The 16,652-nt window shown below is 42.4% G+C and overlaps 1 protein-coding gene across 6 annotated transcripts in view; it reads right to left on the reverse strand.

Moving 5' to 3' along the window:
* Positions 1–1,851: 1,851 nt before the first annotated feature.
* Positions 1,852–16,652, reverse strand: part of LOC131232259 (transcription factor GTE8-like) — a 35,207-nt gene continuing 20,406 nt past the window's right edge. For 5 of the 6 annotated variants that reach the window (XM_058228491.1, XM_058228488.1, XM_058228487.1 and 2 more), the window contains 3 exons: positions 16,449–16,515; positions 2,761–2,879; positions 1,852–2,661 (listed from right to left, as the gene is read on the reverse strand). In XM_058228491.1, coding sequence (XP_058084474.1) covers positions 2,458–2,661; positions 2,761–2,879; positions 16,449–16,515 — 390 coding nt within the window. In that variant the 3' untranslated portion in view covers positions 1,852–2,457. Of the gene's footprint in view, positions 2,662–2,760; positions 2,880–16,448; positions 16,575–16,652 lie in introns of all 6 variants that reach the window. The other variant, XR_009164828.1, reaches the window with a different exon arrangement.

Here is a 16,652-nt window from a genome sequence, read left to right on the forward strand (position 1 = left end):
TATATTTACTTAGCCTTCTTACTGCAAAAGTTATGTCTAGTCTAATGCAGTTTGTTAGATACATGAGGTTATCAATTATTCTGGAATACTCTAATTGAGACATTATTTTCTGTATTTTTCATGAGAGTCACACTGTAATCATAAGGTGTATTGATAGGTAAATAGTCAAAATGGTTAAACTTTCTCAATAATTTCTTAACGTAATGCGATTGTGATAATATAATAATATCATCTTTCCTAGTTACTTCAATACCCAATATTACATTAGCATCTCCTAAGTCTTTTATGTCAAATTTAAATGACACGAATTTCTTAGTTGCAACAACTAATTTAATATTAGTTCCAAAAATAAGCATGTCATCAAAATAAATGCATATAATAACATAATCATTTACAGGAATTTTACTATATACACATCTATCTACATCATTTATATGATAATCGTTTGATTTTAAAACACCATCAAAATTTTCATGCCATTGTTTAAGACCTGTTTTAAACCATATAGCGATTTAATTAGTCTTCATACTTTATTTTCTTTACTTGATATCTTATAACCCTCAGGTTGCTCCATATATATTTTTTCTTCTAAGTTTTCATTTAGGAAAACCGTTTTAATGTCCATCTGGTGTATCACCAGTTTATATATGGAGGCTATCACTATTAATACCCTAATAGTTGTAATCCTAGTTACATAGGAATATGTATCAAAATAATCTATTTTTCCTTTTGTTTAAAGCCTTTCGCTATCAACCTAGCCTTAAACTTATCAATAGTTTCATCTGATTTTAATTTCTTTCTAAACACCCATTTACAGCCTATTGGTTTGTTTTCAGGTGGTAGGTTTACAAGTTCCTAAGTGTTATTAAATATAATAAATTCCAACTCATCATAAATTGTTTCCTTCTAAAAGGTTGTATCTGAAGAGTTAATTGCTTCTGTATAGGTTGTAGGATCATCTTTTACTAAGAAGGTGAAAAAACTACCTCTTACGTTAATTTCTCTTCTAACCCTAATACTTTTTCTTGGTTGTATCTCTTCTATTACTTTCTCGTAAACACTTTTACTTGTAGATGCGATATCTAATTCATTAACTTCTTCTATTCCTATAGATTTAGATTTCATAGGGAATACGTTCTCAAAGAACTCTGCATCCTTAGCTTCTATAATTGTATTATGATTTAGAATATTATCTTTAATATTTAAAACTAGAAACCTATAGGCTGCACCTGTAGTCTTGAGAACTTATCATACTTGATGTGAACGATATACGTGAAGCAGCACCTCATGAAACCCAGGGGCCCAATTTTTTTACTTTAATCCAAAACTTTAGTGGGCCATGAAAAATGAAAACAATTTTCTCTCTTAATTTGCATTTCTATTTCCTATGGTCAACTAGAATTTTAGATCAGAGTGAAAATTTGTCCTTTGGGTTTCATGAGATTTGCATCACATGGACCGTTCGGATTAGACACCCATGACACGTGAGCTACGGTGCCCACGTGCGTAGGTGAGCATGACTCTCTCTCTCTCTCTCTCTCTCTCTCTCTCCCTCTTTATATATATATATATATATATATATATATATATATATATATATATATATATATATAATCCATTACATGAACAATTTGGATGATTGAAACATAATCCATTCTAGTGGTTGTCATTAAACAAGACATTAATGTTGAACTGCAACCACTTGCAGGTGTCTTTAAGCCGTCCACTTGATGGTTGGACCACACCATTCATCACTGGCCCATACCTAGATTTCAAGCCTGGGCCAGCCCAGGGCCCCCAACCTAGAGCTATAGGGCAGGGCCGGGCCACACCAAACAACCATAGGAGAAATTGAGAAAGTGATTTGACACATTTAACAAAGTGAATATGTGTGAGATGAGGATCAGTCAAATGGGTGGGATGAGAGCATTTCAGTTCCTACCATACAAATTCATAAAAGAGAAAAATAGAAAGCTCTGACAAGCTTACACGCCTGTGCAATAAAGCTCATGCACACGCCACATGTGCCAGCATGGCAAATGGGTGCTAGATCCAATTCCATCCATCAGGTTGGTCTGACCTTCTACATTTTTTTTTCCCAAAAATAAATCTGGTCCACTAAGCATGTGGACCCCAGTATTAGTAAAGGTGGATGAGTTTGAAAGCCTCAACCAGGTTTTTCTGAGCCGTAGATTTTTTGTGCAAATTGCAGCCCACCTGACCAATGGATCAACCCAATTCTTGGGACAGGGTATCAATATAGTGGTGCCATTCTAACTGATGGATTAGATCTCACACTTATCATGCCATGATGGCACGTGTAGCATGTACGTGAGCTTTATTGCATAAACGTGTGGGCTTAGCCAAGCTCTATAAATAAAATCATCCCCCAAAACACACCGAATTTTACATACATCTCTCTCTCTCTCTCTCTCTCTCTCTCTCTCTCTCTCTTCGCTACGATGACCCACTGATCCAATCGGCCTCATCTTCCAGATCATCATTCTTCATGAACAGACCTAACCGTTCCAACGGGTTCAAGTAGCAACCGTCGATGGCCATGGCCATCATGGGTTGATGGTGATTCGGCTGAGAATACACCAGCATCTCGAGATCTTTAAGTATCTCTTGGTTCTCATCTATATCAACGGTCTTTTCCATCTGAATGCATGCATGAAGCAGCAAGACAAAAAGATCACTTTCACAAACCTAAAAATAGATCTTTTGAGATGAAGAGAAAATAAATGGATAAAGGCTTGCCTTTTGCAGTGCTATGCGAGCTGCTTCTCTTTCTCTCTCCCGCTGCATTTTTAACCTGGCTTCCGCTCTCATACGTGCAGCTTCAGCAGCTCTAACTTGTGCTTCCATCCTTGCCTTTACTGTTCAGTTATTCAGTAAGACAAGTAAATTAAAGCCATTCAGCAACATGGACTGTACATTTCTGTCCTTGACAATACAGCAACATACAGCTATTCCGTACCATGATTTTCTACTCTCAGGAATAATTCAAACTAATGAAGCATTCACAAAATAAAAATAAAATCTAATATGTGTTTGTCAGTATCGTTTACAAGGGGCCAAATTATAGGTAATTTTCCTAATATGCACAGTACGGTGTGCCGTAACAGCTGTTATGTAAAGGTAAGGTTGCAACTGTTGCATGTTACGGGGTTGTAATGGCCATTACAGCCCATTACACTCTCCGTAATGACCGCATAACAGTCCATTACAGGGCCAATACAAGTTTTTCAGTTTTTTTTTTTTTTTTTCAACAATAAAAAAAGAGAGACCATAATGACCGTTACAGCCCGTATCATAAAGGTAACAATGGTGGCTGTTACGTCCACTGTTACCATTACGGAATATCTTGATGCAAACATGTTGGAAAACCTGAAAATTCATACTTGAAAAGTCTGGTCGAGTTAGACTCAAAGATAGCCAAAAACTAGAAAACACACAAAAAGTAAGAACTCGGTAATTAATAAGGGATGACTGCAGTGGTCCCAAGGTGCAATGACACCCTTGTGCATCTGGTGCTTTTAGATGCCATGGATCTTCTAAAAAACTGGACCACCCATTAAGTTCGGTCGCCATGAAAGTCTGGCACCAACTGGAGGAATTTTTCCATCTGATCAATGTCAAACAAAAACGAACGTTTTGGATTTAGGTCCAATAATCAAAGTGAATGGTCCATTCGATAGAGTCCACTTTGGATAACGTCTCCGAGTTAGATTCAGCTTGGCAAGCCTATGGTTATATAGACGGAGAGGCCAATGTTTGGAAGGTTAGCATCCTCCAATCAATGTGATTTGAGCTTCTTCACCGCGTGTGTGAAAAGTAGGCTGAACCTAATGGGCAGTCCATATCAATAAATAGACCATCTGCATCTCTAAAAGTGAGAGGAAAACTAACCATTTGCTCTAAAAGCTCAAACTAATAGAGTGTGGCAAATCAATCCCTTTATCTCACAGCCCAGGCCCACATCCCATGGGTTAGGTCCTTATCCAAATCCCCCTCGTGGGCCCCACATCACATGGGTTCCGCATTATACGAGCCACCCACCTCACATGGGTGGGGCCCACATCACACGAGCCACTTGCCTCACACAAGCCGCCCACCCCGAGTGTGCCCCTGCATCCCACACACGGGCCACCCACCCCGAGTGTGCTCCCGCATCCCACAAGCCACCCCACTCGAGCACGCCCATCCTGAGTGTGCCCCCATATCTCACAGGCCACCCTGAGTGTGCCCCCGTATCTCATAGGCCACCCCACTCGAGGCCGGTGTGAAAATACCCCTGCATTAATCACCCTCGGCGAGGAGTCTCGAACATGAGACCTCCTGCTCTGATACTACTTTGACGCAGGATAACTAACCATTTGCTCTAAAAGCTAGAACTGATAGAACATGGCAAATCAATCATTTTATCTCATAGCTCAGGGCCCACATGTCATGGGTTAGGTCCTCAGCCAAACCCCTTGTGGGCCCTACATCACATGGGTTTTGCCTCACACGGGTCACCCACCTTGAGTGTGCCCCCGCATCCTACAGGCCGCCCCACTTGAGCCCGGTGTGAAAATGCCCTTGCATTAAAAAGCCTCGGGGTGCACAACGACAACGAGCATCAATGTGCCTTGGGACCACATGAGCTTCTACCATCTAAAACCATGCAATTTTCTAGGGCTTTGGATGCCTTCGATACTTGATTTGTAACCTATGTAATTTGGAAAAGGGCAACATTGGGCTTTTATAGTCGAATTTGCCCATGCATCTGTATGACTGTATACAATAATGGAACATTATATTTTAATAGTATATTCTAATTAGTTATATGCTAAACAATAACAAACCTAGTCATTTTGTTTTTTGAGAGGTAACGCTACTAGGGATTGAACCCTGGATCACTCACACACACACAACCCTGTCTCTACCACAGCTCATGCAATCAATTTTTATACATACCTTTAAAAAAATCATTTATTTATACATGAGAAGTTATTATTTGTATATGATCAGATAATAATAGCAAAAAAAAAGAGGTTCCTATATGAGTCGTCTAAGAATGTTGAACACAGAAACAGAACCACCTTGGCACTTTTTCTTGACAGGTGATAAGAGATTTTATTGAAAAGGAGAGAGAGGAGTCGAAAGGCTGTTACAAAGCAAGCACATTACAAAATAAATCCAACCAACAAGAAGGAAATCTTTCTGGCTTTGGAGAGCTATCTCGGACACCTCTACCCAGGAGCAAACAAGATATTTTACTCTTGATATGGTCATCAGGACCAGCACACTTTATTATTAAAAATGTGGCTGTTCCTCCCATTCCAAACAGCCCAAAGGATAGCTACAAAGCAAAGACCCCAACATAAACCGTTTTCACCAAGAAAATTTCACTCTCCAAGATGCCACAAGCTGCTCAATGGATGAATGCATCACCCACACCATATTGAACTGTTGAAGGCACCAATGCCAAATAGCCATCATGTAGAGAGATGAATGAAAAAATAATGGACCATTTCAGATCCCTAAGGCACATGGAGCATCCATTCTAACCAGTATGAAGTTCCTTCTGCATATAGTCAAAATGCAGTCTCGACCCGCTAACCAAGAAAATGCAATCACCCAGAACGGTAACGGTAGTTATAACAGCCACCGCCATTACTATGGTGTCAGGCTTCTTCTTTTTGAGAAAACCCATCTCGGCCCCGTAATGGACTGTTACAGGGCCGTTACGGGTCAATTTTTCCATAACGTCTGCAACGACCGTTACGACCTTGTAACGCGTAATGGTTACCTAATGCAGGACATGAAAATTTAAATATGCTATGCAAGATTCCAGGATTTAGATCATACTAGTTGAGAAACAATCACAGAAAATTCCACATCCCACATCAAGTCAAGCACTCAACAAGGGAAATCTATGCGGGTCCAGGCCTACACATACTAGGGCTAAATCAATTAAAGTTTAAACCAAACAATGCTCAAAGGAGAGTAAATTCATCCATACATGCACATAAATATTTCCCCAATCCAAGGGATTCACAGGTTTCAATTCAGAGAACCCTAGAGTTGAAGAAAAGGGCATATAAGTTGGGACTTAGGACAATCTAGGGTTAGGGTTAGGGAAATCAGGTGGGAGATGAGTGAAAGAGAGGAGAGAGAAGACCTGTAGCCAGTCCGCACGTGTGGACAGTGTGCAGGGCTTGACGCACGTGCGCTGGTGGCTATCCGCATGTGTGGGGCCCACGAACCCAAAAACCGCCACCTTGGGTCTGGTCGGCCAGGGCTGGGCCACACACCCACCAAGTTTCGGCCCGATCCGATGTCCGGTCCGTGCGTGGTGTTCCGCTGAAGTTTTAGCCCTCCCGTAGGGCCAGATTCTAGAAATCTGCTGTAGAAATGGGTTGGCTGCAAAATAACTGTAGATTTGAAGGTTGGATGATTGTAGGATTAGGCGAATATGGATGGTAGGAGATGAGGGCGATTTTGGATGGGTGTGGCTTCGCACCATGGTAGTAGCCCTTCGTAGAAGGGAGGGCTTCACACCCAATTAGGTTTTCACAACTCAGAAAGGAGCAGGGAAACACAAAATTTTTATTCCAATCATTAATGAGAAAAAACCCTACAAGGGGTGCCTATTTATAAGAAAACCTTATACCCCAAAAAGCCGCACTATGTGCGCATCCTATGATTTAGAGACGAAGTAATCACAAATAACAACTAATCAAAACAATCTAAACCGTCCATGACGTTCCTAACAACAATAATAACCAAAACTCAAAGTACTAGATCATCTCAAATACTGGACCACGATCATGAGATCCCATGGTGGGATTCACATGATGATCGGGTCGACTCCAAGGAACCAAAACATAGTCCCCTAGCTAGGGGGTCCCCCTTGGATGTCGTCATCGATCTAGATCGATGGTGGGGCCCTCCTCCATGCGTACATGCATAAGGGGGCGTGCGTGTGCGCGTGATGTCCCCATCAACTCTCCCCGGCTGCAAAGATTTCACCACTGGCAAAACAAAACTCCTGAACTGCTTCAAGATGTCAGGATTAAGTCTCTGAAGCTCCTCCTCAGTGAGCCACGTACTGTCCGAAACTGGGCGTGACTTCCACTTAACCAGGTACTCATGAAACCCGCCGTCCGACGTTGATACTATCTGATAGTCCAGAATATCCTCTATCTCCTCTTTGAGTGTAGGAATGGTTGGTATGAGAGGTAGAGGCTGAGAAGAGGGGTCGGGAAGAGGCCATGGATCAAGGGACAGGTATGGAGAATCAGGATGGTTGGGCGAAAGGCTGAACAATGTATCGGTGGTCCCCTGAAAAGCAACTAGATCCTCCACATTGAATGTGAAACTAATTCCCATGGAAGGTGGAAGATCTACCACATACGCAGTGAGACCGTTTCATTTTATAATTTTAAATGGTTCAGCGCTACGCGCGTGTAATTTACGAATGGCTCCCTGAGGGTACCGCTCGGGCCTGATGCGGAACATCACAGAGTCCCCTACATTGAATTCCTTGAAACGTTTATGCTGGTCTGCAGAAAATTTGTAATGTTCATTACTAATAGTGATCTTTCCCTTGATTTCTTGATGCAATGAATGAATGTGATGCGCAAAGGACTCTGTAAACTCTGGTGGCCTATGGGACTGACATAGGGACAAAATCAATAGGCTTCTTAAGTTTATACGTCCCAAACTGAATGAGAACAACATCAAACCAAAATGTGTCTTTATATGATTCAAACTGAATAAGAACAAGACAACGGTGTGAGACTGGAATGGAAGTTTCATCAACCTAAGACACTCTATAGGGTTGAGGATGGGCTTTAAGTTTCAAGCCCAGACGGCTCACAGTGCCAGTTGATGCCACGTTGGCACAACTATTGCTATCCACGTTCATCTTGCAGCTCTTATCACCACATTTTGTGTTAGTATCGGAGATCGTGTTGAGGCGCCAATCGTCGGTATTCTCTGCTTATGCAAAGGCGCAACGCATAACCGCAAGGGTCGCAGACGCTTGCGCTCCCTCTTCCTTATCACTAGGGGCTTCTGCTGGCTCATATTCTTCCTCCTCACCGTTACTTTTTGGGGGCACTACTTCTACTTGCCTCTCAATAAGGAACACCTTGGTGCCCTCTTTCGTGCCACACTGGTAGGCAAAGTGACCAAACCCCTGACATCTAAAACACCTAGTCGTCTCGCTTCTGTGCGAGCTAGATCCAACAACTTCTTTACCCTTATCATCTTTGGGCCTAGACTGAGAGCTACTGAAAGGCTTATACTGATATCCAGTGCCAGGTTTATCCCCAGAAGGGTTGGCCTTAGCGTTAGAATCACGAGACTCAAACCGCCTTCCCACAGATGCTTTTAGGTATTGCTCTACCTCCAACACTACTTGATACATCTGTTCAAGAGTGTCAATGTCCTTGGTGAGCAACTCTCTCCTAATGTCAGAACGGAGGCCCGTCTTAAATCGAGCAAGAGTACGGGGTCCTTATCAACTTTACAACGGGTCAAGTACTCTTCGAACTTTTCAATGTATTCAGCAACACTCATGGAACCCTGTCGAAGAGACTACCATTCCTCAACCAACCTCAAGTGATAAGAAAAAGGGAGGTATTTTTCCTTAAGAGTTTCTCATTTCTCCCCAATGGACTATTGAGAGCTCCCTCGATCTTTCTTTCTTTCGCTATACAGTAGCCCAAAACCTCTTTGCTTGGCCAACAAGCTTCATCTTGGCGAATTGAACTCAACGAGTATCCGAATGTCATACCATTCAAAATAGTGGTACATATCCGCCAACCAATCTAGAAAAGCTTTAGGGTCCAAGTGGTCATAAACGTAGAGGTATCTACTTTAACTCCCTTAAAGAGTTATGCATCGGGGTCATAGTGGTCTTGATGTCCCTCGCGGGGTGGATGCATGGGTGTGCGCCCATGACCGATTCCTTGGCTACTTCCATTCCTTGGTCTATCTTCCTGACCACCTGCCTGAGATAGGGCATCTTCCCCAATGGTGGGGTTTGCCCGGGCGGAGGTCTCTAATTGGGTAACGCGCACATTAATTTGTTCAAGGCGATGGTCAATGCGTTGTTCCAAGTACTTACCCAAAGACTCAAAACTGTTAGGTTAGGTTGTCCATTGATTCTTGCAATTGCTCCATGTTTAGCATAGGGTGCAAACCAAAACCACGACCAGTACACGTGGGCATACAACTACTCCTCAACTCAAAGACCCTCTAACACAACCATATGCGTCTAAATGAGACTAAATGATTTTACAAGACTCCATGATGAGAGTTAATAAAAACTAAATGTGAATAGACTAAACCCTAAACATGCAATGCATTCCCCTATAAAAACCCTAAGCTCTGATACCAAATTTGATGTAGGACATGAAAATTTAAATATGCTATGCAAGATTCCAGGCTTTAAATCATACTAATTTAAAAACAATCACATAATTCCACATCCCACATAAAGTCAAACACTCAACAAGGGGAATCTATGCGGGTCCAGGCCTACACATGCTAGCACTGAATCAATTAAAGTTATAGAATAAACAATGCTCAAAGGAGAGTAAATTCATCCACACATGCACATAAATATTTCCCCAATCAAAGGGATTCACAGGTTTCAATTCAGGGAACCCTAGAGTTGAAGAAAATGGCATAAAAGTTGAGATTTAGGACAATCTAGGGTTAGGGTTAGGGAAATCAGGTGGGAGATGAGTGAAAGAGAGGAGAGAGAAGACCTGTAGCCAGTCTGCACGTGTAGACAGCGTGCAGGGCCTGACGCACGTGCGCTGGTGGCTGTCCTCATGTGTGTGGGGCCCATGAACCCAAAAACCGCCACTTTTGGTCTGGCCAGCCAGGGTTGGGCCACACACCCATCAAGTTTCGGCCCGATCCGACGTCCAGTCCGTGCATGGTGCTCCACCGAAGTTTTAGCCCTCCTGTAGGGCCAGATTTTGGAAATCTGCTGTAGAGAAGGGTTGATTGCAAAATAACAGTGGATTTGAAGGTTGGATGACTGTAGGATCAGGCGAATATGGATGGTAGGAGATGGGGGCGGTTTTGGATGGGTGTGGCTTCGCACCACAGTAGTAGCCCTTCGAAGAAGGGAGGGCTTCACGCCCAATTAGGTTTTCACAACTCAGAAAGCAGCAGGAAAACGCAGAAATTTTATACCAATCATCAATGAGAAAAAAACCGTACAAGGGGTGCCCCTATACCCCAAAAAGCCGCGCCATGTGCGCATCCTATAACTTAGAGACGAAGTTATCACAAATAACAACTAATCAAAGCAATTTAAACCGTCCATGACGTTCCTAACAACAACAATAACCAAAACTCAAAGTACTATATCATCTCGAATAGTGGGCCACGATCATGAGATCCCATGGTGGGATTCACATGATGATCGGGTCCACTCCAAGGAACCAAAACACAGTCCCCTAGCTAGGGGGTCCCCCTTGGATGTTGTCATCGATCCAGATCGATGGTGGGGCCCTCCTCCTTGTGTACGTGCATAAGGGGGTGTGTGTGTGCGCGTGATGTCCCCATCATTACCACTGTTACCGTTAACCGTTTTGGAATACCTTGCTTGGAGGGGTTTTCAATCTCCAAATACAGTCCGTCGGGCATATTGGGTTGTCATCACCTTTCATCCAATTATACAAGGATTTTACCGAAAAAAGCCCCAAAAGATTCCCACCTCCAAATTATTGTTGTACGAAGCGTGAAGCGAAGCGACCACAAATTCGGGTGCGGGAATGGGGAATCTTCTCTTTTAAAATGAAAGCAAGCATAAATAAGTAGGAAGTAGGAGTGAGAGGGAGAGTTCAAAGCGAGGATTCAAAGTAGGAGCAGCACCAAGTTAGAAGGATTCTGCAAGTGAGCTCCATATCACTCTATCCCCCCTCGAGGGGTCTAAGGACACCATAGAAAGTCATTGTTCAACAGCCTTAGGAATTCTGCCCACTTGGCCTCCAAGAAATTCTGTCTCGATACAGGGGACCAACTCATTTCCCCAACACACCAGCATAGTCACCTTGGCTCTAGGATTTACGGAAATGGAAAATAGGCGACTAAAGGTATGGTGGAATCTCCACTCTAGAGGTTGTCCCAAAAAAAGAATTGAGTGCTCATCACCTACTTCGAAGGTCATAACCCTAAAGACTAGCTGTTCTATTGAGGTGATGCCCTTCCAACATCATGCTGGCACATCACAGTTTCAAAAGGTGACAAATGCCATGTCATTGTTACATAGCACATGACATTTTATTTTTTTTTTTGAAAGATGAGGAAAATATATTAAGAAAACAGAGGGAGAAGGAGATCCTCTCCTAACAACAAGAAAAGAAAAGAAAAAAAACAACGGCATAGCACATGACTTATGGATCAATTCTTGAGAAATAAATGAATAATGTTCTCACAACTCCCAATATCCATGATCATTTCACTTATCTTTCGATCAGATCAGTAGTGGGTATGAAATATGTTGGTAAGCAACCTGGCTATGGTGCCCAAGGAGTTGTGATCACACAAAGGATGACCAAACTCTTATTCTGGTCAGCATCGAGTTCTTCAACCATGTTCTGTTTGTTTGGTGCTTAATCATATACAGTGTACAAGCTAGTAAGTGAACAAGTGCCTCATCTTCTCCAAATTCACATCATCATCTCTGCTTTGGTCATTCATTGGATCAGCTGCATCCACACTTGCACATCAAAAGAACTTGATACTATGACCTTCTAGAGACATTAGCCACACTCCTACTGTCCTACATGTAACTCCACCTCCCTCCACAACAGGATCCAGCCATCAGAGTGAATTTGTGGATTTGTTTCCAAGAGTGCCTCCCCACAGAGCACTAGGTTTTGATGATTGGACAACCCCTATCTCCCATTTCCTCCACATAGTCCCTTGATTTAATTGTCTTCGACTTTCACTGTTAGTTGATAGGTTCTGGATCATTGACATTCACAAGAGAATGCATAGAAACTTGATCTTCGGTCAGTGCTCATAGGCGCTTTTCATACCTCGTTATAGCCCAATGTAGTCATTCACCTAGGTCACCAAACCTACGTCTATTGCCTGGGCTATGGTCACCTATGCCTTCATAAGATTAGATAACAATATCAGACCTAAGAAACAAGAATGTTAAGACCATAGATTTATGGTTTACACTTCATAAATTATGATGGCTTGATTGATATGAAATTGAAGACCTTTGATGGTTCAACGGTTCATGCCCAGATTTCTCAAATTTAGATGCCTGTTGGGTCTTGCGCAACTGCAAATGGAAAAACAATAAACACAGGAGTTCAATTATCCATCAAACTTGCCAATGTCTAAGCAGATACAAGTATCTATAGTTCCTTCAGGTATAGTTCCTTCAGGTACAAAGTAGGTGATCCGCAATCTAGTTCCCACCGTTTCTCTTTTTTTGAACAATCTCAATCTAGTTCTCTTCAAACTCATGCTCTGCAAATCCTCAATCTGGTTCCCTCCGTCTCTCTATTTTGAACAACCTCTTCAAACTCATGCTCTGCAAAAATGTCCCTCCCTCCCTCCCTCCCTCCCTCTGAAGTTCCCGAATTTTAAAATTGCCAACTGAGCTTCTAAGATTACTAACATAAAATTTTCTAACAAACCCTTTTTCAAACAAATAAAACTCCCCCCTAAAATAATAAAAATGACTTAGCAATTCTAGTCCCAAAGTAACCTCCATACATACATATATAGGTAAAAGGATCTATGAGGTTGACCTCATTGGAACTTTTCATGAGGTCGAGCTCCGTGGACCCCACCATGATGTGTGTTAGACATCCACGCCGTGCATTTGGTGGGTCCCCTCTAGGTCATGGGATGTCCCAAAAATTAGCTGTATCAGAAACTCATGTGGGCCACACAATCTGAAACCATGTAAAATCATGGGTAAAACATCAAAAAGTACTTGGTGGGGCCCACCTGAATTTTGGAATGGCCTGAAATTGGGTGCCCCCTCATCCAAGTGGGACACACACAATGGATGGGGTAGATGTTTGAACCACATTTCCGTGGGCCCTATAAACAATCTGGAAGGTTTCATTGGGTGGGCATCCATTCTCAACCGTTGTCTATGGTGTGGCCCACCTAAGTCATGGATTTGCTTGATTTTTAGGTCCATGGCTCACCATGGAAGAGTGTATCTAATTGATGGTGTGTATGTCTGACACAAATTAGTGTGGCCCAGAAACTCGCCCGCATAGAACATGTATGTGTGTGTGTGTGTGTGTGTGTATATATACACACACACACACACACACATATGCTCACACAACTAGTTGGAGTAAAAAGGAGTTGCTGACTTGGGTGAGCCCCACCGTGGTCTTAACCATCAGGTGAGACACCCCATGTTAGACGGCCCAGGGCCCAAAAATCAGCTCCATCCGTGGTTTAGGTGGACCACATGATTGAAAATAGTGTACAAGCAAAACTCACCCTCCAAACTATTCCCTTGGTGCAGCTCACTTGAATCATGTATGGGCCTCAATCCTAGCCTTTGGTTTGGCATCTAATGGTTGGAGTGGATTTCACATGCTTATCACATTGGGTCCTATAAAAATGAAGGGTGGACATCTCTCCCAATTGTTTTCATTAGTATGGCTTACTTGAATCACAGGTCAACTTGATTTTTTTGCTCTGGGCCAGAATGGGATTACGCATCTAATCGTCAAGGTGGATCTCACATACACATCATGGTGGGCCCTATAAAAAATGAAGGTAGGTGTGAGTCTCACACGAAAGCAGATTGCTTGTGGCACCTGCCACAAGGATATCCTTGTGGCATGACGTGGCCCAAGCCGTGGGACCCACCATGATGTATGTGTTTTATCCACGTTGTCGATCCGTTTTGCCAACTCATTTTAGGGCATGGGCCAAAAAATGATGCAGATCCAAAGCTCAAGTGGACCACATTACAAAAATAGTGGGGATGCCCACCATTGAAAACTTCTTAAGGGCCACCAAGATGTTTTATTTTCCATCCAACCTGTTCATAAGGTCACACAGACCTGAATGCAGGGAAAACACAAATATAAGCTTGATCCAAAACTTCTGCGGCCCCCAAGAAGTTTTCAAAAGTGGGCATTCAATCCCCATTGTTTTTTGTGGTGTGGTTCACTTAAGCTTTGGATTTACATCATTTTTGGGATCATGCCCTAAAATGAGTTGGCAAAACAGATGGACGACGTGGATAAAACACATAAATCAAGGTGGGCTTCGTAGAGCTTGGACCACGTCGGGCCACAGTTAATCTGCTTTCGTCTCGCCCTAGGAAGTTCCCGAGAAAAGGTTTTTTTTTTTTTTTTTGAAGACACAGGGTGTCCCCACCTCTTTTTTGAAGTGAGACTAATATCCCGCGGATACATGCAATCACCCACACAGGGTGTCCCCACCTCTTTTTTGAAGTGAGACTAATTCCTGCGGATACACGCAATCACCCGCAACCTAAGAAAAGGATTTCTTAGGTTCAACCAGTTGGACCACGAGCTACAATCCACCTTATCATTACTTCCAAAGTATTAAGTGCGTGTGACATCCAACCCTTTCAATATGTTAGCCCCAGCAGAAGGATTGTCCGGTGCAATGGTTAGTAGTACCAACACATTGAGTGGTCCACACCATATAAAATAACATTTAGACGACTTGTTTTATAAGTTGTAGTCCACTTGATGTATAGATACTACTAACCATTGCACTGGATGATCCTCATGCTGGGGCTAACCTGTTGAAAGGGTTGGATATCACACGCACTTAATACTTTGAAAATTATGATATGGTAGGCTGTAGCTTGAAGTCCGACGGTTGAACTTAAGAACTCCTTTTCTTGGTAATGTTTCACTTTTCTGGAACCTACTAGGTCTAAGACGAATGCCCACCCTTCATTTTTTATGAGCCTACCATGAGGTATATGTGAGATCCACTTTGACCATTACATGTGTAACCCATACTGAGCTCAAAGCCAAAAAATTAGGTTGACCTGTGATTCAAGTGAGTCATACCAATGGCAACAGTTGGAAGAGACGTCCGCCCTTGATTTTAACAAGGCCGAACATGATGGGCATATGAAATCCACTCCAACTATTAGATGCCACACCAAAAGCAAGCTTGAGGCCCAAAAAATAGGCCCATACATGATTCAAGTGGGCCACACAAAGGGAAACATTTTGGAGGGCGAGCTTTTCCTGTACACTGTTTCCAATCAGGTGATCCACTTGAACTATGGATGGGGCTGATTTTCGAGCCTTGGGTCTAATATGGGGTGACTCACCTAATGGTTGGGGTGGATTTCATACTAGCACCACGGTGGGGCCCACACAAGCCGGCAACACCTTTTCCTCTTTGAAATAACTTTTATCAGCAACATTTATTAACATTAATTACTCCCTAAATTTAGGCAACTAGTTGGACGTACTAGTTGTGTGATTCCGGTGGGCCACACAATCTCAAACCATGTAAAATCATGGCTAAAACATCTAAAAGCACTTGGTGGGGCCCACCTGAATTTTGGAATGGCCTGAAATTTGTGTGACCCATCATCCCAGTGGGACACACAATGGATGGGTTAGATGTTTGAACCACATCTCCATGGGCCCTATAAACAATCAGGAAAGTTTTAATGGGTGGGCATCCATTCTTGATTGTTGTTTATGGTGTGGCCCACCTAAGTCATGGATTGGCTTGATTTTTAGGTTCATGGCCCACCATGGAAGGGTGTGTCTAATTGATGGTGTGGATGTTTGTAACACATTACAGTGGGGTCCACAGAGCTTGACCTCATGGGAGCTTCCCATGAGGTCAACCTCATAGAACCTTTTCCCACATATTCTATATATCTATATGTGTGTGTGTGGACTTAATAATAATAATAATACAACAAACACACATGTTGTGTGTTTTATGAATTTATATATAACAACATTGTGAAGATAATTAGTCCAACCCAAGAGATTCCTGCAGCTACACAATATCAAGATAATGCATGTTCATGTCATCTCCATCAGAAATAGGCATAACCAAAATGGCATCTATGTTCTTCTTGTTCAGTGCAATGAACAGGGTACTTTTTCTCCAAGGTTATTCCATGTAAATTTCAGTGATTGCAAGTTTTCGATCAATCTAGCAACTATAGCCAATTACCAAATGTAATTTACTAATAACATATCCTCCCCCATGCATGCATTGGAGCAGTCATTGTACAAAATGCTATGAAGGTGGCATTTACGTAGTTCACAGAAGATTGTATGTTAAATAAAAAATATACACATGCTCAGTCTCCTGTTCATCTATTTCAAGTAAATCACAGCAGGAGCATATGCACAGATACAGATGCATTCCAGTGTGTGTGCAAATATCTATAGTTGTGTATACCATAGTTAAGTTACCTTCCTGCTCCTTCTTTTCCAATTTTTCTCTTTCCTGCTGCATTTTAAGTGCATCTCCTTTCTCTCCCTACATGATAGGGGAAGAATAGTAAGGCCAAGGTCTAAAAGGAAATGAACAAATTGTGGGTGGGTGACTCCAAAAGTAAAGCTACAAACCGTTTCTAAAACTACCAAAGCAAGGTTCGATGGTTTAGAGAGAGAGAG

The sequence above is a fragment of the Magnolia sinica genome, chromosome 18 (genome assembly GCF_029962835.1).
Source record: "Magnolia sinica isolate HGM2019 chromosome 18, MsV1, whole genome shotgun sequence".
Classification (NCBI taxonomy): domain Eukaryota; kingdom Viridiplantae; phylum Streptophyta; class Magnoliopsida; order Magnoliales; family Magnoliaceae; genus Magnolia; species Magnolia sinica.